The sequence below is a fragment of the Tamandua tetradactyla genome, chromosome 19 (genome assembly GCF_023851605.1).
Source record: "Tamandua tetradactyla isolate mTamTet1 chromosome 19, mTamTet1.pri, whole genome shotgun sequence".
Classification (NCBI taxonomy): Eukaryota; Metazoa; Chordata; class Mammalia; order Pilosa; family Myrmecophagidae; genus Tamandua; species Tamandua tetradactyla.
In genome coordinates, this window is record NC_135345.1 from 44,413,556 (window position 1) to 44,439,728 (window position 26,173).

General features: G+C 34.1%; 1 protein-coding gene across 2 annotated transcripts in view; it reads left to right on the plus strand.

The window, feature by feature from the left end:
• The window catches only part of SLC30A9 (solute carrier family 30 member 9), a 138,492-nt gene that overhangs the window by 91,472 nt on the left and 20,847 nt on the right, over window positions 1-26,173 (plus strand). For both annotated transcript variants that reach the window (XM_077136758.1, XM_077136759.1), the window contains 8 exons: window positions 5,820-5,887; window positions 10,255-10,357; window positions 14,100-14,155; window positions 16,293-16,428; window positions 17,138-17,177; window positions 17,957-18,028; window positions 18,517-18,624; window positions 20,982-21,147. In XM_077136758.1, coding sequence (XP_076992873.1) covers window positions 5,820-5,887; window positions 10,255-10,357; window positions 14,100-14,155; window positions 16,293-16,428; window positions 17,138-17,177; window positions 17,957-18,028; window positions 18,517-18,624; window positions 20,982-21,147 — 749 coding nt within the window. The remainder of the gene's footprint in view (window positions 1-5,819; window positions 5,888-10,254; window positions 10,358-14,099; window positions 14,156-16,292; window positions 16,429-17,137; window positions 17,178-17,956; window positions 18,029-18,516; window positions 18,625-20,981; window positions 21,148-26,173) is intronic.

A 26,173-nucleotide genomic window follows, 5' to 3' on the forward strand; every position in this document is an offset into this window, starting at 1 on the left:
CTGTTTCTAACTCCTGCTGGACTCTGTTACCAATGACATATTCCAAGTTTATTCTTGAATATCCGTTCACATCAGTGGGACCATACAGTATTTGTCTTTTAGTTTTTGGCTGGACTCACTCAGCATAATGTTCTCTAGGTCCATCCATGTTATTACATGCTTCATAAGTTTATTCTGTCTTAAAGCTGCATAATATTCCATCGTATGTATATACCACAGTTTGTTTAGCCACTTGTCTGTTGATGGACATTTTGGCTGTTTCCATCTCTTTGCAATTGTAAATAACGCTGCTATAAACATTGGTGTGCAAATGTCCATTTGTGTCTTTGCCCTTAATTCCTTTGAGTAGATTCCCAGCAATGGTATTGCTGGGTCGTATGGCAATTCTATATTCAGCTTTTTGAGGAACCGCCAAACTGCCTTCCACAGTGGTTGCGCCATTTGACATTCCCGCCAACAGTGGATAAGTGTGCCTTTTTCTCCGCATCCTCTCCAGCACTTGTCATTTTCTGTTTTGTTGATAATGGCCATTCTGGTGGGTGTGAGATGATATCTCATTGTGGTTTTGATTTGCATTTCTCTAATGGCCAGGGACATTGAGCATCTCTTCATGTGCCTTTTGGCCATTTGTATTTCCTCTTCTGATAGGTGTCTGTTCAAGTCTTTTTCCCATTTTGTAATTGGATTGGCTGTCTTTTTGTTGTTGAGTTGAACAATCTCTTTATAAATTCTGGATACTAGACCTTTATCTGATTTGTCATTTCCAAATATTGTCTCCCACTGTGTAGGCTGTCTTTCTACTTTCTTGATGAAGTTCTTTGATGCACAAAAGTGTTTAATTTTGAGGAGCTCCCATTTATTTATTTCGTTCTTCAGTGCTCTTGCTTTAGGTTTAAGGTCCATAAAACTGCCTCCAATTGTAAGTTTCATAAGATACCTCCCAACATTTTCCTCTAACTGTTTTATGGTCTTAGACCTAATATTTAGATCTTTGATCCATTTTGAGTTAACTTTTGTATAGGGTGTGAGATACGGGTCTTCTTTCATTCTTTTGCATATGGATATCCAGTTCTCTAGGCACCATTTATTGAAGAGACTGTTCTGTCCCAGGTGAGTTGGCTTGACTGCCTTATCAAAGATCAAATGTCCATAGATGAGAGGGTCTATATCTGAGCACTCTATTCGATTCCATCGGTCGATATATCTATCTTTATGCCAATGCCATGCTGTTTTGACCACTGTGGCTTCATAATATGCCTTAAAGTCAGGCAGCGCGAGACCTCCACTTTCGTTTTTTTCCTCAAGATGTTTTTAGCAATTCGGGGCACCCTGCCCTTCCAGATAAATTTGCTTATAGATTTTTCTATTTCTGAAAAATAAGTTGTTAGGATTTTGATTGGTATTGCATTGAATCTGTAGATCAATTTAGGTAGGATTGACATCTTAACTATATTTAGTCTTCCAATCCATGAACACGGTATGCCCTTCCATTTATTTAGGTCTTCTGTGATTTCTTTTAACAGTTTTTTATAGTTTTCTTTATATAGGTTTTTTGTCTCTTTAGTTAAATTTATTCCTAGGTATTTTATTCTTTTAGTTGCAATTGTAAATGGGATTCATTTCTTGATTTCCCCATGAGCTTGTTCATTACTGGTGTATAGAAATGATATAGATTTTTGAATGTTGATCTTGTAACCTGCTACATTGCTGTACTCATTTATTAGCTCTAGTAGTTTTGTTGTGGATTTTACCGGGTTTTCGACGTATAGTATCATATCGTCTGCAAACAGTGATAATTTTACTTCTTCCTTTCCAATTTTGATGCCTTGTATTTCTTTTTCTTGTCTAATTGCTCTGGCTAGAACCTCCAACACAATGTTGAATAATAGTGGTGATAGTGGACATCCTTGTCTTGTTCCTGATCTTAGGGGGAAAGTTTTCAATTTTTCCCCATTGAGGATGATATTAACTGTGGGTTTTTCATATATTCCCTCTATCATTTTAAGGAAGTTCCCCTGTATTCCTATCTTTTGAAGTGTTTTCAACAGGAAAGGATGTTGAATCTTGTCAAATGCCTTCTCTGCATCAATTGAGATGATCATGTGATTTTTCTGCTTTGATTTGTTGATATGGTGTATTACATTAATTGATTTTCTTATGTTGAACCATCCTTGCATACCTGGGATGAATCCTACTTGGTCATGATGTATAATTCTTTTAATGTTTTGTTGGATACGATTTGCTAGAATTTTATTGAGGATTTTTGCATTTATATTCATTGGAGAGATTGGTCTGTAGTTTTCTTTTATTGTAATATCTTTGCCTGGTTTTGGTATGAGGGTGATGTTGGCTTCATAGAATGAATTAGGTAGTTTTCCCTCCACTTCGATTTTTTTGAAGAGTTTGAGGAGAGTTGGTACTAATTCTTTCTGGAATGTTTGATAGAATTCAGATGTGAAGCCATCTGGTCCTGGACTTTTCTTTTTAGGAAGCTTTTGAATGATTGATTCAATTTCTTTACTTGTGATTGGTTTGTTGAGGTCATCTGTTTCTTCTTGAGTCAAAGTTGGTTGTTCTGTCTTTCCAGGAACCCGTCCATTTCCTCTAAATTGTTGTATTTATTAGCGTAAAGTTGTTCATAGTATCCTGTTATTACCTCCTTTATTTCTGTGAGGTCAGCGGTTATGTCTCCTCTTCCATTTCTGATCTTATTTATTTGCATCCTCTCTCTTCTTCTTTTTGTCAGTCTTGCTAAGGGCCCATCAATCTTATTGATTTTCTCATAGAACCAACTTCTGGTCTTATTGATTTTCTCTATTGTTTTCATGTTTTCAATTTCATTTATTTCTGCTCTAATCTTTGTTATTTCTTTCCTTTTGCTTGCTTTGGGATTCGTTTGCTGTTCTTTCTCCAGTTCTTCCAAGTGGACAGTTAATTCCTGCATTTTTGCCTTTTCTTCTTTTCTGATATAGGCATTTAGGGCAATAAATTTCCCTCTTAGCACTGCCTTTGCTGCGTCCCATAAGTTTTGATATGTTGTGTTTTCATTTTCATTCACCTAGAGGTATTTACTAATTTCTCTTGCAATTTCTTCTTTGACCCACTCGTTTAAGAGTGTGTTGTTGAGCCTCCATGTATTTGTGAATTTTCTGGCACTCCGCCTATTATTGATTTCCAACTTCATTCCTTTATGATCCGAGAAAGTGTTGTGTATGATTTCAATCTTTAAAAATTTTTTAAGACTTGCTTTGTGACCCAGCATATGGTCTATCTTTGAGAATGATCCATGAGCACTTGAGAAAAGGTGTATCCTGCTGTTGTGGGATGTAATGTCCTATAAATGTGTGTTAAGTCTAGCTCATTTATAGTAATATTCAGATTTTCTATTTCTTTATTGATCCTCTGTCTAGATGTTCTGTCCATTGATGAGAGTGGTGAATTGAAGTCTCCAACTATTATGGTATGTGTGTCTATTTCCCTTTTCAGTGTTTGCAGTGTATTCCTCACGTATTTTGGGGCATTCTGGTTCGGTGCGTAAATATTTATGATTGTTATGTCTTCTTGTTTAATTGTGCCTTTTATTAGTAGATAGTGTCCTTCTTTGTCTCTTTTAACTGTTTTACATTTGAAGTCTAATTTGTTGGATATTAGTATAGCTACTCCTGCTCTTTTCTGGTTGTTACTTGCATGAAATATCTTTTCCCAACCTTTCACTTTCAACCCATGTTTATCTTTGGGTCTAAGATGTGTTTCCTGTAGACAGCATATAGAAGGATCCTGTTTTTTAATCCATTCTGCCAGTCTATGTCTTTTGATTGGGAAATTCAGCCCATTAACATTTAGTGGTATTACTGTTTGGATAATATTTTCCTCTACCATTTTGCCTTTTGTATTATATATATCATATCTGACTTTCCTTCTTTCTACACTCTTCTCCATACCTCTCTCTTCTGTCTTTTTGTATCAGACTCTAGTGCTCCCTTTAGTATTTCTTGCAGAGCTGGTCTCTTGGTCACAAATTCTCTCAGTGACTTTTTGTCTGAGATTGTTTTAATTTCTCCCTCATTTTTGAAGGACAATTTTGCTGGATATAGGAGTCTTGGTTGGCAGTTTTTCTCTTTTAGTATTTTAAATATGTCATCCCACTGTCTTCTAGCTTCCATGGTTTCTGCTGAGAAATCTACACAAAGTCTTATTGGGTTTCCCTTGTATGTAATGGATTGTTTTTCTCTTGCTGCTTTCAAGATCCTCTCTTTCTCTTTGACCTCTGACATTCTAACTAGTAAGTATCTTGGAGAACGCCTATTTGGGTCTAATCTCTGTGGGGTGCGCTGCACTTCTTGGATCTGTAATTTTAGGTCTTTCCTAAGAGTTGGGAAATTTTCAGTGATAATTTCTTCCGTTAGTTTTTCTCCTCCTTTTCCCTTCTCTTCTCCTTCTGGGACACCCATAACATGTATATTTGTGTGGTTCAAATTGTCCTTCAGTTCCCTGATCCCGTGTTCAAATTTTTGCATTCTTTTCCCTACAGTTTCTGTTTCTTTTTGGAATTCGGATGTTCCATCCTCCAAAGCACTAATTCTATCTTCTGTCTCTTTAAATCTATCATTGTAGGTATCCATTGTTTTTTCCATCTTTTCTACTTTATCCTTCACTTCCATAAGTTCTGTGATTTGTGTTTTCAGTTTTTCTATTTCTTATTTTTGTTCAGCCCATGTCTTCTTCATGTCCTCCCTCAATTTATCAATTTCGTTTTTGAAGAGGTTTTCCATTTCTGTTCGTATATTCAGCATTAATTGTCTCAGCTCCTGTATCTCATTTGAACTATTGGTTCGTTCTTTTGACTGGGCCATATTTTCAATTTTCTCAGTGTGAACCGTTATCTTCTGCTCGCGTCTGGGCATTTAGTCAGATTTCCCTGGATGTTGAACCCAACAGGTTGAAAGATTTTTCTGCGAAATCTCTGGGTTCTGTTTTTTTTATCCTGCCCAGTAGCTGGCACTCGTGGCACACGATTTTCTGCGGGTCCCACCAGTAAAAGGTGCTGTGGGTCCTTTAACTTTGGAAAACTCTCACCCTGGGGGAGGATCGCCAGCCGAAGTGGCTTGGAAGAGTGCCAGCTGGCCCGGGGATCCGAACGCGGGGAGGGTCGCTGACCGCCGCAGCCCGAGAGAGCGCCTGTCCGAATCTCCTAGTCGGCCAGGGACGCCAAGCGTGGCGGGAGGGCACCAGCCGCCGCAGCCCGGGAGAGTGCACCGTTCCCAGCCGGATCGGGAAGTTACATGTTTGGAAGGGACCCCGTCACCTTCTCCGTGGCCTGGGGATCTCCGATCCAATCCTCCCAGTTGGTCCGGGGGGCCACGCGTCGGGGGGGCGCCAGCTGCCGCGGCCTGAGGGTCCCGCCTGTCCAATTGTCCCAGCTGGCCCGGGAAGGAGGGAGGGCGGGACTCCAGCTGCTTGCCGCCCCGGGGAAGCCCACGCCCCTTGGCGATCTCACCGGAGCGGGTTCTCTCAGCCAGTCAGCCATTCCAGGATGGGGTATGCTGTCTTTTTGATCTCTGTTGTGGCTCTGGGAGCTGTTCTGTATCGTTTCTACTCCCCTAGTAGCTGTTCTGGAGGAGGAACTAAGATCCGCGCGTCTTACTAAGCTGCCATGTTCTCCGGAAGTCATCTCTCCACATTTTAAGTGTGGAAATCTAGAGAAAAATAATTACGCAAGTAAATGTACTTGTTCATAAGTTTTGGCAGAGGAGGAATTTTCAGGTGTGAGAACCACCAATTATACTGCTTCTATGGCAATTTTTTTTTTTTTTTTACAGCCACGCTCCAGAATGAGTTCAGTGTTTTTTAAGGGACCAGGAAAAGTAGTGATGGTTGCCATTTGCATGTAAGTACTTAAAAATAAAGCCTTTTTGAAGAAAGATGTTTAGTGTGTATGTCCTTGAATGTGTATATTTGTTATGTAGAAGCTAGATAAGGAGTTAGAGGTTTATCGTATTTTAGGAGGAAATTGAGTAAGTCATTATTACAGTGAGTAAATTTGTGGGGAAAGAGTATGAGTGCGCAATCACACCCATGCTTGTGCTGTGTATATTTTTAATGTGGTTAAGATGTAAGAGTAGTTGTAATCTGAAAATTCATTCTTATTTTTGCTGGCATTGATAGAAGTCTTTTAAAAAGTTGGATTGCATATCTTTGTGATTGTGAAAACCTTGTGTCTGATGCTCCTTTGGTCCAGGTTGTGGATAGATGAATAAAAAAATATGGAAAAAATAAATAAATAAACAATGAGGGGACAAAGGGTAAAATAAATTGGGTAAATGGAAATACTATTGGTCAGTGAGGGGGGGTGAGATATGTGGTATGTATGAATTTTTTCTTTTTTCATTTTGTTTCTTTTTCTGGAGTGATGCAGATGTTCTAAAAGATAATCATGGTGGTGAATACACAACTCTGTGATGATATTGTGAGCCATTGATTGTATACCATGTATGGAATCTATGTGTGTAGAGGTTTCTCCATAAAAGTATTAAAAAAAGTTGGATTGCTCAAGGTTACTTTTAAAGTAACTGAACCAACTTGAATTATAGCTACTGAAGAGTGTGTGTGCGCTTGTTATTTTTTCCCACTTGCCTTGGAAGAACATATTTGATGTTTCTGTCCCTTTATTTTTACTCTATCTTCTTGATTTTTATTATTTTGTTTACTTTTATTCATTTATAGATTAGGCTTTATTTTAGTATGCTTGTAAACATTAATTCCTTAATTCATTAGTTTGTTCTTTTATTTCTATAATATGTATACATTGCACATGTCAAGTACTGTGAAATGGTCTGGAAATAAAAAGATATTTTATGTAAAACATAATTCTTACTTGAAGGATCTTACTAGCGCAGTAGGTATTGAGTATATGATATAAAGCAACGTAGGCCTAAAATTGAAGCCCTTTTAAGGAGGATTGGTCTATTCTGCGGTACCAAGGAAAAGTTTCACAAAGATAAGTCATTTGAAGTGATTCTTTAAGGATTTAGAATCAGTGTTAGTCAAATGATTGGGGTAGGGGGAACCCATGAAAGAACAGTCTTGACTGAGGGAGCAGCACTTGCAAAAGCATGAAGGATTGAAATAAATGACTGTAATTAAAAGGTTTTTAAAGCAGAGGCATTACAATATGGCATAATACAATGTGTTTAAAACCCAGGTCATATATCATGGAGAGAGCGAACTGGAAAACATGGAACTAAAGGAAGTTATTTACAGTATAGACAAGGAATGGTGATGGCCTGAACATGGTAGAGATGTGGGTAGATTGAAGAATTATTTAAGAGGTGCAGTTAAGGATGATGCCCAAGTTTGTGGCTTGCATAGTTGGAAAGATATTGCACCATTTTACGGAGAGCCGATGGTGGGGCTTGGTGGGAGCAGAGGAAATGATGAGATGGTCTTTGTGTTTGAAGTGTCTTTAGGGTACCCAAGTAGAGATGGCCAACAGGTTTAGTTCTACTTATCAGTAAAATGGGGGCAGCAGTTGCAGTTTTCCTCATTAGAGGAATATATATATATATATATATATATATATATATATATATGTATGTAAACTACCTTAGCATGGTACCTGGTATATAATATGTGCTTAATTATTATTGTTAGTATATATTGGTCTGAAGCTTTGGAGGAAAACCTGGACTAGAGAAATAAAGTTGAGTTTTTAGTGTATAGACAATAATTAGAGCCATAGGGATACTTGAGTTCATTTACAGAATGTGTCGGTAGCATAAGGAAGATAAAGCCCTTGGGACTAAACCTAGAGGATGCTAATATCTAAGAGCTGGATAGAGACAGAAGAGCCTGTAGAGGAGACTGAGGAAGAATAGAGAGCAAAGTTGGGAAGAAATCACAGAAGCCAAGGAATAGTTTTTAAGAAAATTGTAGCAAATACTTCTGGGAGTTTAAGGAAAATAATAAAATGTTTCCATGTATTTAATAACAAGGAACTGTTGGTGATCTTGATTAAAATAGTCTAATGAGGTAGTGGAAACAGAAACCATTGGTTAGTGGATTAAGGACTTCATGCAAAGTAAGGAAAATTGAGACAGCAAGAATAGGTAAAATTCTTTCAAGAAATTATCTGAAGTAGAGGGAAGAAAAGGGATGTACTGTTTCCTCATTTATAAAATGGAGATGTTAATATTTATATAATAAAATTCTGTGAAAATTATTTAGTATAACATGGTAAATGACGAGTATAGTATCTGAACTAAATCATAGTAATTAACAGCTAGTTTCCTCAGAGCTAATCATGTTGATTTTTTGCCACTCTTTTCTTCTACTCTGACCCTGAGACTGCTTGGTCTAGTATAGTTCTTACCTTTTGCATCAGCCTGCTGCCGTGAACAGATCTCAAGGTATTGCTTTTGATACTGGCCTACTGGATCCTGCTCTCTCTAAGCCACAGAATTTCTTTTCTAACATCATCTTGCCCAGACAGAACATCTTTTTTTCTCTTCAGTTCTCAAAATGCACTTAAGTACTTTGTTTAGACATAGCATGCCTGTTCAAGTATTGAACAGTTTTATAATGTGTATTTTTCAAATTTATAGTCATTAAAATTTTTTATTGAGATATAGATTCACATACCATCAGTCATTCACATGTATAATCAGTCGTTCACAGTATCACAGTATCATATATTTGTGCATTCATCATCACAATAGATTTATTTTTTTTTTTTTTTTTTTTTTTTTTTTTTTTTTTTTTTAGGAAGGAAGGATAGAAGGAAGGAAGGAAGGAAGGAAGAAAGGGAAACATCTTTAAACATTTTCTTGTTTTATTGTATTTTGTTTTTCCGTTTTTTGTTACATGGGCTGGGGCCGGGAATCGAACCGAGGTCCTCCGGCATAGCAGGCAAGCACTTTGCCCGCTGAGCCACCGCGGCCCGCCAATAGATTTATTTTTATTTTTATTTTTTTAACTGACAAACCAAAGCAACATACAAACATGAATATTCTTAACTTAGAAATATTCCATACATAGTGTACCATCAGTGGCTCACAATATCATCACATAGTAGTATATTCATCACCAATCATTTTTTAGAACATTTATATCATTGTAGAAAAAGAAATAAAGACAAAAGACTCATATATACCATACCCCTTCCCCCTTCCTCTCATCGACCACTGGTATTTCCATCTACCCAATATATTTTAACCTTTGTTCCTATTTTTTTCTATACCCCTTACAACCCCCATTCTTTGATCACTAGTATTTCAATCTACTCAATTTGTTTTAACATTTGTTCCCCCTATCATTATTTATTTTTAATCCATATTTTTTACTCATCTGTCCATACCGTAGATAAAAGGAGCATCAGACACAAGGTTTTTACAATCGCATAATCACTCATAATAGATTTTTCAACATTTTCCTTACTCCAAGAAAATAAAAATAGGAATTAAACTAAAGTAAAAAATATCCAGACTTCCATACCCCCCTCATCTGTCCATATGCTGGATAAAGGTAGTGTCAGTCACAAGGTTTTCACAATCACACGAACACACTGAAAAGCTCTGTAGTTATTCAGTCATCTTCAAGAATCAAGGCTATTGGATTACATTTCGACAGTTTCAGGGAATTCCTTTTAGCTACTCCAGTACACCAAAAACTGAAAAGGGGTAGCTATATAATACATAAGAATAACCTCTAGAATGTCCTCTCAACTGTTATTTGAAACCTTTCAGCCACTGAAACTTTTTGTTTCATTTTTCTTCCCTGTTTTGGTAAGTCTTTCTTAATCCCATGGTGCAAGGGAGTTATGTCCTATGTTTCTAGATTAATTTATACCTGTAGGAGTCTGTGAGCTCGCTTGTGGAGTTGGCTTTGAGAGAGAGAGGCCATATCGGAGCAACAAAAGAGGTTCTCTGGGGATAACCCGTAGGCATAATCATAAGTAGGCTTGGCTTCTCCTCTGCAGGAATAAGTTTCATAAGGGCAAGCCCTAAGATCGAGGGCCTCGCCCATCAAATTGGCAATCACAATGCTTGTGAGAATAACAGATCTTCCCCTGGTGGGGAAGTTTAATATTTCTACTTTCAAATTTATACTCTTATTAATTAAGCAGTACTAAGTTCTTTAAGACTAGGGTTCCTTTAAATTTACACAGAACAGAATAGAGAGAGATGTATAGAGTTAAAGAAGTTTTGGGTGGAAATTTTTGTCAAAACCTTTACTAAACTGTTTTTCTTTCTCTTCCAGCAATGGATTAAATTGTTTCTTTAAATTTCTTGCCTGGATTTATACTGGTTCAGCAAGTATGTTCTCAGAAGCTATCCATTCATTATCTGATACTTGTAATCAGGTGAGGGCTCAAAACAGCTCTTTTCTTACCAATTTTAAAGTAATTTTTTTCGTTTTTAGGCTTTAGTTTAAAAGTTGATTTTTAAGAAACTGAATTGATTTGTGTAAGAAAATGAAAATTGTTTACTTTTGAACAGTGAAAAGCATAGAAATATGATCATAGTATTTTAAAGCAAGTTTATAGTTATGCTGTAAGAACTTTCAACAATGGAATATGAAATATAGAATTATCAGTCATTCATAGTGTTTCAGCAGAATTATTTGCAGAAGAGATTTATACATTGGATAGAAATTTGGTCTCTTGAGTAGAGTCCTTATGACTGTAGAGCCAGTGAATTTTAAAATTTTTGAATAAAGTTAAAAATAATCATATAGAAGAGTTTTCTATATACTCCATTTTGAAGCCAGTGAAAGAGGTAATATATTTAACAATGAAAAATAATAATAGTAATCATATATGACTGATGAATTAAAATGCTTTCACATTAGATTAGTACTTTGGATTACTTTCCTTGAATTTGTAAACGAAGAAAGATTTTTCTAAGATTAAAATACCTTTTAAGGCCCCTTTGACCTAAATTGTGAATACTAAAAACCTTAACCTTCTATATGAATAAAAGAAAAATTTTGTGTTTCATTGCATATTTTAAAGAGTATTGGTGTATAAAGGAAATGCCTTCTTGGTATTTATTTGCTTACACACCAGTTTCATCAGAACAGATTTGGGAGAACTTAACAAATAAAAGATGCAGGTACAATAAGAATATTTATGACAAGGTAAAAAATAATAATAAAATGGTAAGGAGCAAAGAGAACATTCTTAATTAAAAGCTAAACCTGAGAACTGGTCTAACTCATTGTTAAATGTATGGAAACTTTTTGTAAAGTAAGGAAAGAAAACACATTTGCCATTAACACTAAGAATTTATACCTTGAATTTAGTTTTTCTGTTCAGCAAATACTTATTAATTATTCTCAATATAATACTTTTACCAGTCATTGATGGCATATGTGAGGACAAAGAGTAGGAAGAATTTAGCACATGATCTCCTTCTCATTGAAAAGCTTATTTGAAATCCAGAAATATTTGTACGTATGGTTAGGGAGATAGGTACAGGATTATTAGTTTCAATGTTATTTGTTATTTAAAACATTGAAGACAATTTAAATGTTTGTGAATGGTTAAATAAATCATAATACTTCTGTACTCTGAAGTGCTGTTCAGGTATTTAAAGAATGTGGTAGATACATATGTACTGGCCGGTAATAATAACCATGATAAATTGAGTGAAAAAATAAGTTGTAAAACTTTATATACAGGACTTCTGCTTCCAGCCATGGTAGACTAATCAGTCCTGAATTTAACCTTTTCCTGTAACAACTAAACAAACAACTAGATGAGACAAAAATATAGGAAACAACTGTTTTAAAATATTTGACAACAGCAATGCAAGACATTGATCCCTAAGATAAGGGAAACCAGTGAGCTGAGCTATCCCTCTGGCTTTTTACTGGGAGGCACATTTGGGATGATGGAACAAAATGGGAGATGTCAAGCAGAGATAATCGTTTGTGTTTAGAAGTCAGAGACCAGAGTTCAAGGAATGTGAAGTGGCTTAAAGTTACAGGGCAGAATTGAAGATAAAGCTATGCAAACAGAAAGCTGCACAGGTATTTTCTTGAGTTGAGTCCTTACTAAATGTTAAGTTGCACATGTGTAGGGTAAAGTTCTGTGAGCCTGATCAAAGAATGATCAAGAAGCAGTTAACTGAGTAATTTCCAGAACTCACTCAAGGCTGGGAGACATTTGAGTTTGTCTCAAATTGATCACCCAGTCCAACAAAAGGATTATGCCTTTGTAATAGGGCTAAAGTATCCTGGGCATAAAGGCTGTTCTAGACCCTTCCTAATAAAGCTTTAAAGAATCAAGCTGATCTGCAAGTAACTTGATTACCTTCTAGAACAAAGCCCCATAAGAATGTACTTTTTTTTTTTTTTGGCTTTTATAAAGGGATTTAAGTTATAAGTTTACAGTTCTAAGGCCTTAAAAATGTCCAAACTAAGGCATCCAGAGAAAGATAACTTGACTCTGAAGAAAGGTTTATGTCTATAACATGGGAAGGCATGTGGCTGGCATCTGCTGGACCTAGAATATTCAAAGCAATATTGAAATAGGAAAGAAATTTGGCAGACTTTAAGACTTACTATAAAGCTATGATAATTAAGACAGTGAGGTATTGTCAAAGGATCAGCAGAACAGAATAGAGTCCAGTGATACACCCACAGTTACATGGTCCATTGATTTTTGATAAAGGCACCAAAGCAATTCAATGAAAAAAGTGAACATTTCAACAAAGGGTGTTAGAACAATTGTATATCCATATGGAAAAAGAAAAAGGACTTTGACTTCTACCTTATACTTTATACAAATTTGAGGTTAATCATAGATCTAAATGTAAAAGCTAGAACTGTAAAGATTCTAGAAGAAATCATAGAAGAATATTTTCAAGACATTTCAATACGCAGAGATTTCTTAGGACATAGAAACAATAACCATGAAAGAAAAAAAATTTACTGATTGAACTTCATCAAAATTAAAAACCTTTACTTATTAAAATATACTGTTAAGAAAATAAATAGGCAGGCCACATGTTAGGGGAAGATATTCACTAAGAATGTATCTCACAAAGAACTGGGATCCAGGATGAATCAAGAGCTGTAACACCTCAGAAATAAATATACAGATAACCCAGTTTCTCAAAAAAGAAGCTAAAGATTTGAACAGGTACTTCAAAATAAAGATACATGAATGGTGGCCAGTGGACGTCATAAAATGCTTATCACCATTAGTCACCAGGGAAATAATATATGTTAAAACCTCAACGAAATGCCTCTGTGCCTACAGCATAATGGCTAAAATTGAAAAGACTGACAACCAGAAAGTTGGTGAGAACATGGAACGGCTAGACCTCTCAGACATTATTGGTAGAGTATAAAGTCATACAACCATTTTTGAAAACACTTGCCAGTTGTGTATAAACATATACCTAACCTATGACCCAGGATTTCTATTTTTAGGTATTTAACCAAGAGAAATGAAAGTGAATGTCCGTAAAAAGACTTAAATAAGAATGTTTATAGCAGCTTTATTCACAGTGGCCAAAAAACTGGAGTCACCCCAAATGTTTATTAGTAGTGGAATGGAGAAACAAATTGAGTTATACTCATACTGTGGAATATTACTCAGCAATAAAAAGGAGTGAACTACTTATCCAAAAAAGTATGTGTCTTTGACAATATATGAATGAAAGGTGAATGCAAAAGAGCACTTCTTTTTAAATTGTAATAATGGTACTGTGGCTATATTTTCTAAAAGAAGGTTCATTTTTTTAGAGATGAATACAAAAATATTTACAGTTGATATGATCCTTGGAATTTACTTCAAAATATTTGCTGTGGAAGTAATTTATGTTTGGCTTTACTGTCATTTATTTTGTCATTCCCCACTGATGAATGTTTAGGTTATACTTCAAGGTTTTTCATCATCATAAACAATGGTGCTTTGAACTCCTTTGGGTTCATCTTTTTCTCTAAGGTAGGTAGTAAGAACTAGAATTGCTGGGCCATTGGCTCTGTTATGTTTCTTCGACATTGTCAGATTGCATCCTCCTGTTTGGCTTTAATATATTAAACTCCCCATCTTGCTAATGATTATTCACCTTTTTTTTCCCTCTTCTCCATAGGTTTTACTAGCATTGGGCATCAGTAAGTCTATTCAAACACCAGACCCTACTCATCCGTAAGGACATTGCCTTAATTTTGTTTTTATTTGTTTTGGTAAGAAGTCATTGAAACAAAAGCAACTGAATTTCAGAAATTTCCTGCAGTTTATATACCTGCAGTTTTATGGTAAAGATTTAGTCATTTTTCAACTGTATATCTAAAGTGCAGGACTCAGAGCTGTTTCAAAGCAGATTCAAGGTATAATTTGAAAAATGAACGTTAGATTGTTTCCATGCTTTGTAACTGCATAGAGATCTTGTGCTCTTCATATTTCATAATTAATAGCAAAGCACATGATTTTGATCTTACAATTCCATTTTACTTTTGTCAAAGGAAACATTATGTTGGCTATAGACTAATCTAAAATTTTGGTGATAATTTCTGTTAAATCTGTGTTTCTTTTAACTTTAAGCCTCTTATTTTGCTACTATTTTAAAATACTTTATTTGTAAAATTAATATACCTTTTAGAATAATTTTTTTGAATTAAAAAATAGTTATTTGATACAGAGACTTTCTCTGTTGCTTCTCCATAGTAATCAGCTAAAACCTTTGAACTCGACATTCATTTATTTTGAATAAGTCTCAGTAATAAATTGATCAGTCTTAAGGCCCCCAATATATACTGTAAAGGAGTCTAAGTCTGTACTTAATAAATAGTTTATTTACTTGAAAGTAAGACAAAACTGTTTTCTTAGGAATAATAGCATTCTGAATATTCTAGCTACTAATAACTAAAGAAAAGCTAGTGCTCCAATTTATTAATTACATTCCTTATGATGTTTTACTATCTCAAGAAAAATGTAATTTTTCCCTAACTAGTTTTAATACACCAGAAATTTTTAAACAGAGGGTAAAATTTTAGTATTTTAGCTTGTGTAATTTCTTTTCAAGCTATTTTCAATAATCTACTTTGATGCTGACCAAAAGAATTTTCTACAGTCATAGAAATATTCTATATCTTGACTGTTCGATGTGGTTGTTATTGGCTACATGTGACCATTGAGCCCTTGAAATGTGGCTTATGTGACTGATAAACTAAATTTTTAATTTTAGTTTTGATCAATTTAAATTTAAAAAGCCGCCTGTGGGGTTCATTTCTGGGATCATGTACCTCTCCCCACAAAAGAAAGGGCATATGTGTCAAGTAGCTTATAACACTGAAGAGTGCTAATTTACATAATTAAAATTTTCAATAAGAATCTACAGATTCCTTGAAAACACATAAAATGAAAATAATACCTTGTAATTTAGATGATAATTTAACTTAGATACATATCTTATGTGACTGTAGGAGGGAAACTTTAGAATAAAAGAAATGTTTCTGAATAAAACTGGTAGAACATTGTCATCTATTAACTGAAGATTCCTTATGACGATTATATCTTTGCAAGAAAAATTCGAAGAGCAGTTTTAAATAAGAATTCTTATTTAAATTTGTATTTGCCAAGAGAGTACCATAGAGTTTGGTTTTATAAACTTCAAGAAATACTTTTATTAATAAGTGATTCTTTTCCTCCTATAATATACTGTATTTTTTAACTCCCTTAATGCTCAGCATTTTGTTAGTACTTAATAGTACAAATCAAAGATGCATGAAAAGTAATTGAAGTTTTAAAAAAATTCAGCCATATAAAACTCCAGAAAACTGAAGTTCTAAGTCCTGTAATAGTTGACAGTTGCTGTATGCTAAACTGTTCAGAACCAGCAACAAGTATCCAGTATTAAATTATATATGTAATATGTCATAGATCGGCTATGCATAAAAACCAAAATATTCAGTAAACACCCTCATTACACAGAGATTTAAATGTTTTCTTGTTTAACATTTGAATGCATTTATGAAAACATTAAATTAATTTCACTAACATCTGTGGTACAAAATAATTAACATTTCTAGGTTAAAATGGACTAAAAATACCTCAATTAAATGATACTCAATTTATTTTGTATTTTTTCAAAAATCTTGTATATTTTTCCACTTTCTATATAATTAGATTTGAGTTTGGCACTTTTGTTTTAGTTTGACATGAAACATCTAGATAGTCCAAGAAATTTTGTATTTTCTTTTTTGTTGACCTATTAAGCATGTATTTTGAAAATAATTCATTTCTAATTCTTGCAAACTGTATTACTTTCTTTTTTATTTTTCAGGTATGGATTTTCAAATATGCGCTATATTGCTTCACTAATTAGTGGTGTTGGTATTTTCATGATGGGTGCAGGACTGTCTTGGTATCATGGAATTATGGGATTACTTAATCCACAACCTATAGAATCTCTCCTATGGGTAATGTTCCTTTTGTTCTGTTTTGAGTTAACAGGAAATAGAGGTCTAGGGTCCTACAAAGGTACGTTGAAAATTGTAGAGAGATTTGGTTTGCTTTTCACTTAAAATTTTTTTTTAGTTTATGTTGCTCAGTTAACTCTTTCACCACACCTTGGTAGAGTTTCTCTTGCCATCTTTATTTAATTGAAGAGTGTCCTGGGAATGCAAAGAAAGTTGTGTTAACAACAACAAAAAAAGATTATAAAACTACTCTGTGAATCAGGATTCCTTGCTATCGAATATCTGAACAAATTATAAAAGTTACTTGAGTATGGGTATGGATATTATGCATCTAGCATCCACAATTCTAGGTGTCAAATGTTTATGTTCACTTTAAACTTCAAAAAAAATTTATACTAATTAACCGCTTTTATCTTTTATGTCACAAATTTAGCTCAGGTCATAGTATAGCATTCTCTATACACAGTGTGTTTATAGCATATATATCATTCTTCCAAGTATTAAAAAATGAGATGACTCTTATCTATTTCCTCTTAGAAAGATACCATCTGTCATTCTCCTCATTTGAGCTGTTTCTGATCAAAATCCTTATCTTGCTAGGGTTTGAATTGATGTTTCCGTGTTAGACATTACAGACTTTATGCATGAATGATTATAATTCTGTAGTGAAATACTTAATTTATACTTTATTTTAATATTTGTTTTCTAGGCATACTGTATTTTAGCAGGATCATTGGCATCTGAAGGAGGTGTGTACTGTCACAAAATGTTTCTTCATTCTTAATATAGTGATATGTATTCAGTAGTCCATTATTACAGTTTGCCAAATCCTGTTGATTAAAGAAAACTGTGGGAATAGGAATCTAAGCTTTGTCAACTTTTAGAGGGGGTATATTCTTTGTGTAGTGTACTGTAGTTGTTCCTCTAATGGATGGGGACATGGGGAAAGCTATGTTTTTCATTGAATAGAATATTTTAACACTCTGACAATTTGAAATGAAGTATAAAAATATAACCTGAGTTTTAAAAAAATCACGTTTTAGTAATGTTAGAGAAGCCTTTTTCTTTTTGCAGCAAGAATATTTCAAAATTTCTGAAAGCTTCAGATAGCAAATAATTATGACAGACAAGTGCTAATATCCTGTATGAAGCTGTCTAACTCATTGGTACTCAGTATATTTGCTCTTGTAACATTGTCACTTTCCATATGTAGTTTTTCCTTCATCTTTTCCAGTGTGTAAAATGGTTATACCACACCTGCTTTAAATTTGTGTGGATCAAAAGTGAACATATTGAGTGTGATACCTGTCAGATAGTAGCTGTTCAATATATTATGGCTGTTTTGGTAGTTATTTTTAAATCATTATGTTTCAGAAAATTGGGATTCATCATATGATTGATTAACTGGGAGCTTGAGAATGTCTAGTTAACAGACCTTTACTTTATTGCAAGTATCAAAGTGAGATGCTATCTTTTAAAGTTTGGAGACATAGTTTCTTCATTTCCGCTGTAAATGCTTTTCTTTCAGCAACACTTCTTGTTGCTGTAAATGAACTTCGTCGGAGTGCTCGGGCCAAGGGAATGTCATTTTACAAGTATGGTATGTATTTTGTAAGCCAGGTGTATTATCTCCTTTATTTGCTTAAAATTACCTAGTGCTGTTGCTTTGTTTCTTATAGATAGATGTACACAAAATATCCCTAACTCAGTGTCTTTCCTAAGTGGTTCTTATGCATACTTCAGCTCTTTTAAAAAGAGAAACGTCATACAGTTTGAACATGAATACTTTCATATTTGGGCTTGATTTAAATGGATGACAGTGTTTCTATATATGCTTATATAACTTCAGAAAGTAATTTGATCTTAAATATCAGTTATTGTTGACATGAATGTCCAGAAATTTTGTTTTTATTATATGCCTATATTATGTTTATTAAATGATGTTTATATTGAAAGGAGATTTTTAAACCACGATTTCATGCATCTTGATTTTTATCTTGATTTTAAATGCTTATTAAAATGTGAACTTATCGTATCAAGGTAAGATTTCAGAAAGTTTCATTCCTTGTTTCTCTTTCAACCATTAAGTAATGGAAAGCCGTGATCCTAGTACGAATGTTATATTGTTGGAGGATACTGCAGCAGTCTTGGGAGTGACAATAGCAGCCACTTGCATGGGCCTTACTTCTATAACAGGTAAATATTTTCTTAGATTACAGGTGGTTTATTTGTACTCCTTAAATAATTTGTGGTAATTTTTGTTTTATATCATAGAATTATTTTATACCAATAAATTGTTAAATGTTAATTTTATTTATATTAGATAGGTGGTCAGTAAACATGTTCAAGTTTCTCTGGCTTTATAAATTAGAATTAAAGAAACTGGCAGTAGAAGATTTCTGTAATGCTCTAAATCTTTTTAATTGACTTCAAAAATAATATAACCACTTTGAGTTTTGAGTGCTTTACCTATAAAAGTGTGAAACTGTGGATAATATTTATCCTGGTGATCATAGGTTTGGTAAGATAATATTTGAGAACTTTAATAAACTCTAAAGTTCTAGATAAATATATATTGTGGCTCTTTTTTGTCTTTTTTCCACTGTTAATGCCAACTGCCTTCCTATTTCCGTGACTCTCTTTAATTTAGTACCATTCTCATTTTGATAGCTAGTTGAGTGTTTTGAGGGACAGTTTAATAAAGGTAAATGAGAACACGTAAAAATTATTTTATTTTCATGTGCCGCTTAAAATTCTGATAGTGATTTACATTGATTATAAAATTTGACCATTATTTTAACTATAAGTGTTTATTAAAATGTGCCTTGATATTTTAACTTATTTTGTAAAACAAAAGAGCATTTAGCATGAAAAGACTCAATTTCTGATCTTTGAATTGTTTTTGAATGGAATTTCTTCCATTCTTGGCCATCTATCTTTACATATTTAAAATAATTCAAGGTGATAAACTTTGTGAGTTTTCACAGTGCTTCTTAAAATAGTCTGAAAAATGAATATCTCCTTCTCATTTTAAATGCATGTTTAAGACTAAATCAACATTCTCTGATCTTCACTGTTACCTAGAATATTTCTAAAGGTATTGATTATTTTTGTGGTTGACCTTACAAGTTTGGAAATTTTTTGACATGAATTATTATTTAGCAGTTTTAAAATTTAAGAAACTATGGCTTGAGTAAGTCAACTTTTAATAGGTTATTTTACTTGATATAATGTGTCAGGTAAATCAAGCATAAAAGTAATAAGAGTATTTCATTTGAATTAAATGTTACTAAGTAACATACCAAGAAATAAAATATTTTCTTAAGAAAGTTTTTTCTTCTAGCTAATATTCCTGTGATTTCTATAGGACTGTTATTTACACACTCATATTTTTAAATATAATTCTTTAAATTTAGATTTCTGAAGAGCAGTATTTGATTTTTAACTCCATATTTACAAATTTCCTAATGGATAATGGATTAAGTTTTGTAAGTGTATCATTCTTAATACTTAAGTACAGAAAAGTCAGTTTACTTTTTTTGTGTTATATTTTGATCAAGTAAAACAAAAAATTAGGATTTCTAGTAAAATAAATGTGTTTTATCTTGCATCAAAAGAGTTAAGTTTAATATTGATGAAATTTCATTTCTGGAATAAAAAGACTTTTAATCATAAAAGCCTTGTTTGTGAAATTTATTTTAAAGATTTTAGATATAAGATTTATTTGCGTCTGTTACCTAAATATTTCTTATACATTTATAGATATCAAATAGCCCTTCTCATATGATTCTGGAAGAAAATTAAGTCCTGTCTACATAAGGCAAACTTTAGAATCAGAATCACTTGGAGGGCTTGGGAAAACACAGATTATGCTGGACTGCATCTCCAGAATGTCTGATTTATACGCTGGGGTGAGATCTGAGAATTAGCATTTCTGTCAAGTTCTCAGTGGTGCTGATGCTGGTGGTCCAGGGACCACACTTTGAGAACTACTACCCTCAGGCACCCATTTGATGTAAAAAGAAAATCACCTTCCTTCCTTTCTATCTGGAACGATACTATGTATATTCCTTGGTTGAATGCAAAGAGTCACCTGTATCATTTTTTGTAAAGCTTAATTCTGTCACAGAACCTAGGAAAGAATAAGAGGCAAAAAAAATTTTTTTTTTTTTTTTAAATCTCACAACTAATTTGTCAACCTGTGTTAGGAGAAAAGGTACTGATATATCTTAAAAGAAATGGGCACTTAATTATATCATTAATATGTACATGGTGTCTCAAATATAAAAATGTTCGGAACTCTCACCCAAGTAATGCCCATAGCAAGAAACAGACCTTAAATAACTGTCAGTTTATGTAACATGAATGAAGTTGTACCATACCCAATTTGTAGTATAGTAAAACCATTAGGGGTGTCATTAAAGGAGGTAATTAAAGGAATAAGGAATTAATTTAAGTCTTTTGATTTACTAGTTCTGATTTTTTTGTTCATGTTAAGTTCATTGAGATAACAGAAAATGTTCATTTACTGATTTCTTATGTGCTTTATTTAGGCAATCCACTGTATGACAGCCTAGGTTCTTTGGGTGTGGGCACCTTATTAGGCGTGGTCTCAGCATTCCTCATCTATACTAACACAGAAGCACTTTTAGGGCGGTCTATCCAACCAGAGCAAGTACAACGGCTTACTGAACTCCTGGAGAACGACCCATCAGTAAGGTCAGCCTTATTCCAGTAATGCTGTTAAGGTTGCAAAAACATATTTAAAAAATACAATGCTTTGTTTTTAATACCTAGCCTTCAGAACTTTTTTTTCTTAAGCATACAGTTTTTTTTTACTTAAATTTCTTTCTTTCTTTTTTATTAGAGAAGTTCTTTTATTAGGGTTTATGGAAAAATTCAGAAAAAGTACAGGGTTCCCAAATACTAATCTATTATTAACTAACACCTTACCTTACACTGGTATGGTACATTTGTTACAGTTCATGAAAGCTCATTTTTACAATTGTACTATTAACTTTAGACCATGGTTCAACTTAGGGTTCACTTGTTTGTTGTACAGTTCCGTGAACTTATTTTTTATATTTATTCTATCATATATAAAACCTAAAACATAAATCTTTCAACCACATTCAAATGTATAATTCAGTGCTGTTAATTATGTTCACAGTGTTGTACTACTGTGACCACCATCCATCACCTCGAATAGAAACATTAATATGTTTTAAGTCTTAATTCTCCAAATTCTGATCTGAATATTTGGTAGAGAATCAGCAGAGATGATGTAGAGCTCTAACATACTTGTCAGTGTAATTCAGCAGTTTTGTGGTTTTCATAGTGAAGTAGTAGGAATAAACATTTAAAATCCGAATTTTCTATTGTATTTATTCAACATTGAAAGAAAAATGTGTTTTTCTCCTGTGCTATAACTGAAATCCTTAAATTAAAACTTTTAAAAATAGCCCTTACACGTGAATTAGTAAAACAAATTAGTTTTTTTTTTTATCATATTCTAAGTCCTGGTTGTTTAATCTTGATGAGCAATTGCTTAGCTGGATCAAGATTAGAAGTTGAGCATTTTAAAGATGAGTTTTTGACTTAGCTTAAAGTGAGATCATCTACATTAATATCCTTTTCTTGTAATGTCTGTGTCTGGTTTTGGTAATAGGGTAATACTGCCAGTATTCTATGTTTTGTTTATTCCTTATTTGTTTTTTGGAAAAGTTTTTGAAGAGCTGGTATTAATTCTTCTTTAAATGTTCGGTGGAATTCAACAGTAAAGCCATCTGGGCCTCAGTGCTTTTTTTGTGGCTATTTGATTAGTAATTGAAATTTTTTACTTGTTATAGATCTCTTTAGATTGTCTCCTTTTTGAGTCAGTTTTGTTAATTCATGCTTTCTAGGAATTCGCCATTTTATCACAGTTACTGAATTTAGTTGGTATATAATTGTTCAGGGTATACTTTTATAATCTCTTTATTTCTCTAAGGTTAATATAATGTTCAGTCTTTCATACTTGCTTTAGTACTTTGAGATTTCTCTCTTTTTATCTTTATCAGTCTAACCAAATATTTTTCAGTTTTGTTAATCTAAAGAATTGGCTTTTGTTTTCCTTAATATTTTTTCTTTTTCTGTTATCTGTTTCATTAATTTCCATTCCAGTCTTTTGTATTTCTTTCCTTTTGCTTGCATGGTGTTTAGTTTGCTCTTTTTTCTTCACAGTGTATGATAGTGGACATTTAGGGTATTGATTTGAGACAATTCTCTTTGAATATAGGTATTTACAGTGATGATTTCTCTCTAAGGATTGGCTTAGCTGCATCCCATAAGCTTTGGTGTGTGTGTCTTCATTTTCATTCATTGGAAAGTATTTTTTCATTAATTACCCTATTTCTTGGTAGTGTAAACAATTGAAATACGAAATGCATATTAAAAAAGACTAACTTCTTTTTTTCTTTTTTTGAAATTTATTTATTAATTAAAAAAATAAAGAAACAAAATAAAACAACATACATAATCAGTAATTCACAATATCATCACTTAGTTGCATATTCATCATTTCTTAGAACATTTGCATTAATTCAGAAAAAGAAATAAAAAGACAATAGAAAAAGAAATAAAACGAGCACAGGAAAGAAAAAAAAAAGATAATAACTAGCATACCCCTTACCCCTTGCTTTCATTGATTACTAGCATTTAAACTAAATTTATTTTAACACTTGTTCCCCCTATTATTTATTTTTATTCCATATGCTCTACTCCTTTGTTGACAAGGTAGATAAAAGGAGCATCAGACACAAGGTTTTCACAATCACGCAGTCACATTGTGACAGCTGTATCATTATTCAGTCATCCTCAAGAAACATGGCTACTGGAACACAGCTCTACATTTTCAGGCAGTTCCCTCCAGCCTCTCCATTACATCTTGAATAACAAGATGATATCTACTTGATGCATAAGAATAACCTCCAGGATAACCTCTCGACTCTGTTTGGAGTCTCTCAGCCATTGACGCTTTGTCTCATTTCCCTCTTCCCCCTTTTGGTTGAGAAGGTTTTCTCAATCCCTTGATGCTAAGTCTCAGCTCATTCTAGGGTTTTTCTCAATCCCTTGATGTTGAGTCTCCGTTTATTCCAAGATCTCTGTCCCATGTTGCCAGGAAGGTCCACACCCCTGGGAGTCATGTCTCACACAGAGAGGGGGAGGGTGGTGAGACTGCTCGTCATGTTGGCTGTAGAGAGGGGCCACATCTGAGCAACAAAAGAGGCTCTCTTGGGGGTGAGTCTTAGGCCTAAATTTTAAGTAGACTTGACCTATCCTTTGTGGGGTTAAGTTTCATGTGAACAAACCCGAAGACTGGGGGCTCTGCCTATAGCTTTGGTTGTCCACACTATTTGTGAAAATATCAAGAATTCAACTTGGGGAAGTTGCATTTCTCCCCGTTCTCACCACTCCCCGAAGGGGGCTTTGCAGATACTTTTCCGCTCACTGATCGAATCACTCTGGGATTCATCAGGGCATCACTCTGGACAAACCAGCAAAATCTCATGTCCTACCTGTGATTCTAAGTACTTATGGCGTTCAGTCAAACTATCTATATAAGTTATATTAGGAAATGCACTAGTCAAAATATAAATTATGTAACTAATAAACATTTTTTGCTTTAGTCTCACACATAAGGTGACATTTTAAAATATTAATTACCATCTGTTTAGAGTACCCTGCAATAATGACATTCCTTTGTTATTCAGCATATGGTCTATCTTTGAGAATGATCCATGAGCACTTGAGAATAAGGTGTATCCTGCTGTTATGGGGTGTAATGTCCTATAAATGTCTGTTAAGTCTTGCTTATTTATTGTAATATTCAAATTCTCTGTTTCTTTATTGATCCTCTGTCTAGATGTTCTGTCCATTGATGAGAGTGGGGAATTGAAGTCTCCAACTATTATGGTAGATGTGTCTATTTCCCTTTTCAGTGTTTGCAGTGTTTGTCTCATGTATTTTGGGGCATTCTGGTTCAGTGCATAAATATTTATGATTGTTATGTCTTATGTTGAATTGTTCCTTTTATTAGTAGATAGTATCCTTCTTTGTCTCTTTTAACTGTTTTACATTTGAAGTCTAATTTGTTGTATATTAGTATAGCTACTGCTCTTTTCTGGTTGTTATTTGCATGAAATATCTTTTCCCAACCTTTCACTTTCAACCTGTGTTTATCTTTGGGTCTAAGTTGTGTTTCCTGTAGACAGCATATAGAAGGACCCGATTTTTTAATCCATTCTGCCAGTCTACGTCTTTTGATTGGGGAGTTCAATCCATTAACATTTAGTGTTATTACTGTTTGGGTAGTACTCTCCTTTACCATTTTGCGTTTTGTATTTTATATGTCATATCTAATTTTCCTTCTTTCTACACTCTTCTCCACACCTCTCTCTTCTGTCTTTTCGTATCTGTCTCTAGTGCTCCCTTTAGTATTTCTTGCAGAGCTGGTCTCTTGGTCACAAATACTTTCAGTGATTTTTTGTCTGAAAATGTTTTAATTTCTTCCTCATTTTTGAAGGACAATTTTGCTGGGTATAGGAGTCTTGGTTGACAGTTTTTCTCTTTTAGTAATTTAAATATATCATCCCACTGTCTTCTAGCTTCCATGGTTTCTGCTGAGAAATCTACACATAGTCTTATTGGGTTTCCCTTGTATGTGATGGATTGTTTTTCTCTTGCTGCTTTCAAGATCCTCTCTTTCTCCTTGACCTCTGACATTCTAACTAGTAAGTGTCTTGGAGTACGCCTATTTGGGTCTGTTCTCTTTGGGATGCGCTGCACTTCTTGGTTCTGTAATTTTCGGTCTTTTGCAAGAGTTGAGAAATTTTCACTGATAATTTCTTCCATTAGTTTTTCTCCTTTTTTTCCTTTCTCTTCTCCTTCCGGGATGCCCACAACACGAATATTTGTGCGCTTCATATTATCGTTCAGTTCCCTGAGTTCCTGCTCATATTTTTCCATTTTTTTTCCCTATAGTTTCTGTATCTTGTCAGATTTCAGATGTTCCGTCCTCCAGTTCACTAATCCTAACCTATGTCTCTTGAAATCTACCATTGTATGTTTCCATTGTTTTTTTCATCTCTTCTGCTGTACCTTTTTTCCCCATAAGTCCGTGATTTGCTTTTTCAGACTTTCCATTTCTGCTTTTTGTTCATTCCTTGCCTTCTTCATATCCTCCCTCAACTCATTGATTTGGTTTTTGATGAGGTTTTCCATGTGTGTTTCTACATTCTGAATTAGTTGTTTCAGCTCTTGTATCTCATTTGAAGTACTGGTTTGTTCCTTTGACTGGGCCATATCTTCAATTTTCCTGGTGCTATTTGTTATTTTTTTGTTGGCGTCTAGACATTTAATTACCTTAATTAGTTTATTCTGGAAATAGTTTTCACTTCTCTTACCTAGGGTTTAGATGAATATGTTGTCTATCTGTTCTTTGACCTTCAGGCCAGCTTTTTCCAGACCTCTTGCTTAGGTTTTGTTTAACAGAGGATAATTTTTCAGTTCTTGTTTTCTTGTTTATTGCCCTGCTTGTATGGTGCCTTTTTCCTACCCACCCTTAGGAGTATCTATGTAGGTATTATAGACTCCAGCCGGGTTTTCCCAGACTAAACTGGCCTCCTATCAGTCACCTGTGTTGGTTTTCCCTGAGGGTGAGACCCAGCGGGTTAAAAGACTTTCCTGTGAAGTGTCTGGGCTCTGT